This window comes from Octopus sinensis, unplaced genomic scaffold (assembly GCF_006345805.1).
Source record: "Octopus sinensis unplaced genomic scaffold, ASM634580v1 Contig10300, whole genome shotgun sequence".
Classification (NCBI taxonomy): Eukaryota; Metazoa; Mollusca; class Cephalopoda; order Octopoda; family Octopodidae; genus Octopus; species Octopus sinensis.
This window is the reverse complement of record NW_021832093.1, coordinates 13,981-17,076: the sequence shown is the minus strand read 5'-3', so window position 1 is coordinate 17,076 and position 3,096 is coordinate 13,981. Positions and strand designations below refer to the sequence as shown.

At 39.7% G+C, this 3,096-nt stretch overlaps 1 protein-coding gene across 1 annotated transcript; it reads left to right on the top strand.

Annotated features, from left to right (window-relative positions):
- The first annotated feature begins 2,536 nt into the window (after nt 1-2,536).
- On the top strand, nt 2,537-2,866 carry LOC115228311 (histone-lysine N-methyltransferase SETMAR-like). The gene has a single exon (XM_029798919.1). It carries the CDS (start codon nt 2,537-2,539, stop codon nt 2,864-2,866), a length of 330 nt encoding a protein of 109 aa, XP_029654779.1.
- The last annotated feature ends 230 nt before the right edge of the window (nt 2,867-3,096 follow it).

Genomic DNA, 3,096 nt, shown 5'->3' with positions numbered 1-3,096 from the left:
GTTTGAACAAGATGTGTGAGACTTGAAAGTCATCGCTGCCGTTAGAGGGAGAGGGAGGAAGGAAGAGAGAGAGAGAGAGAGAGAGAGAGAGAGAGAGAGAGAGAGGGGGTGATCTACGTGACACACTGTGAAATTGTAACTGACACATTAGAATATTTCTTTTTAAAATAAATGGAGACCAACAAATAAAGCAACAAGCTAACAAGGTAGCTTCAACGTGGTAGTTCGACTTGCTAAAAATAGCTGGTAACATTCTCTCAGTTCACTATGTTCTTAAATAAAAAGTCCGAAAAAGACAATTCCTCAAAAAATGCCTGAAGGAAAAAAAAAGACAGGATGGTCAAGATTGGAATGTTTCTGATCATAGATCGGCTTGACCAGGTTTTGAGTCTATACAGAGAAGTACATAACATTCTGTATTACTTAATCAAACCGAAGCGATGAGCTGGCAGAACCGTTATCGCACCGGGCGAAATGCTTAGCGGCATTTCGTCTGTCTTTATTTTCTGAGTTCAAATTCTGTTGAGCTCAGCTTTGCCTTTCACCCTTTCGGTGTCGATAAATGAGTGCTAGTTGGTTACTGGGGTCGATTATTAATGGGCTAATTGATTTAACTCCCCTCTTGCATTTGCTGATCTTGCGCCAAAATTTGGAACCATTAATTAATCAAACCAAGAAGGCATCGAACAGGTAGAGTTATTGGATTGCTGGTCAAAATGCATAGCGGTATTTCTTCCAGCTCTCTATGTTCTGAGTTCAAATCTTGTGGATGTTAACTCTGTCTTTTCATCATTTCGCACTCGATAAAATATATCCTAATTGAGAACTGGCAACGATGTAACCCATTTGGTCTCTACTCCTGGAAAACTGGCCTTGTGCCAATATCCGAAACATTTAGGCAGTAACCTAGCAGAATTAGCTGGCTAGAGCGCAGGACAAGATGCTTTGCGATATTTCTTCCCATTCATTACGTCCGGAGTTCAAAGTCTGTCGCGGTCGATATTATCGTCTATCCTTTCGGAATCGACAAAATAAAGTACTAGTGAAGTATTTCCCTTCTCCTAATATTCCTGGTCTTGTACCAGAATTTGAAACATTAAAGAGGCGAACTGGCAGAATCGTTAGAGCGTCGAAAATAATGATTTGCAATATATCTTTCGCCTCATTACGTTCTTTGTTCAAACTCCGACAACGTTGACTTTGTCTTTCGTTATTTTGGAGTCAATAAAAAAGGTATCAGTTGAGCACTGAGTTCGATAGGATCAACTTATCATCCCCCACTAAAAAATGTCAAGCCTAGTGCCAAAGTTTGAAGCTTCTATTGATTTAGACCAGATCTTCCGTGTGACGATAAACGAGTTTCATGATTCATTGCTTTGCCACTGTAGTAAACCGAGAGACAAACACACACACACACACACACACACACACACACACACACACACACACACACACACATACACACACACACACACACACATACACATATACAGGCTGGGGAAGGACGTTTTTGAAAAATTCACAAAACCATCAATTTTAGCTGCAAACAAATTTTATTGGCATCAGTGTGCTCGTAGTGAATTAACATTTGTCAGCATCAAGTGTGCGAAACAACATCCATCATGTGGTGTCCGTTTTCATTGATGCATTTCTGAAAGCTTGTCTGACGCGTTCCACATTTCCGGGGTCTGTACTGTTCGTGGGGCACCCACTGGTCTCCTATTCATTTATGTACATCGTGTACGAAGAGTTTTCATCCAACGTAAGATTGTGTTACAGGTGGGAACAGCCTGATTTCGGTGAATGTTGAAGTGGCGCCGAAACACATGCTGAATCACTGTGACAGACTCGTTATTCTTCACGTAACTGTCGTAGGTAAACACGCGATATTCTATCGTCCACAGCACCTTGGCTTCACCTGAAAAGAAAAAAAAATGCTAAAACACCACGGATAGAATGGTACTTCTCGGACATATGTCCCTCCCTCTGAGGCTGAGTAATTGTCATTTCAAAGATGTCCGCCCTTTCTACTCCATCCTATACATACATATACATACATACATACATACATACATACATAGACATAGAAATCTAAATTACGCAAAAATGAAAATAATGCTGACATCTCATTTTGACAGATATATTTATCAAAATTACCTACTGTGTAGTGGACAAAATCAAAAACAAACAATGTGCATGCGCGAAATAAAAAAGAATAAAATGGCGATAATTTACCTATCGCACACTGTATACACACACACACACATAATCGTTTGGTAAAAGTTCGTAGTGTTTTTCAACTGATATTTAATCACGTGATAGGAACATGACATATATTTTCTGAAAGAGATCTCAACGTATTTTGCTATTTGAATTTTGTGTGGATTAATTACTGCTAATATTCTTAAGTGCAATGGACCGGTGTGCCGCCCAAGTGGGGAACTTGTACGCCAATGAAACCGGAAAACCGGCCCTTATGAATCAGGCATAGCTCGAGAAGGAACCAACAACAGCTAGTCTTAGGATAAAATTGAAAATGAAGGAAAATGAAATACATTTTCGTCATCTAATACTCTTTTATTTCCTGAAAGCTAAAAACGCTGCACAAACAGCAAAGAAGAAATGTGCTGTTTACGAAGATGGTGTCTTAGCTGAAAGCACTGTTCGTATGTGGTTCACTAGGTTTAGAGCCGAAAATTATGACCTTGAATATCGTCAATGTTCTGGTAGGCCTACAGTTGTTGATAATGAACAAATAAAAATAACCCATGTTACACAACGCGAGACATCACAGAGATTCTCCATGTACCTCCGCTGTCTGCAGCTAGCAGAACATGACCCTTTCTTTCGAAGTATGAGATTTTAAATGACTTTTGAGCCTTGAAAGGCGTTTGAAGAACTGATCACAAATACTGCAATAATGTCTCATTTCAGCATTTGCTCCACTTTTCGCTTGTTTATTACGAATTTTCAAATACTGCTTCAATCCTTCATATGACTTGCAGGTTTGCTGACATTCATGTCATTGAAACCGCTCATTTAGTATGCAATTCCAATGGTTCGTGTGTGCCCTAATCGCATGAGCATGGTGGTGCG

Coding starts and splice junctions, on each gene's coding strand:
- LOC115228311 (XM_029798919.1), top strand. CDS start 2,537: ATGAAGGAAAATGAAATACATTTTCGTCATCTAATACTCTTTTATTTC.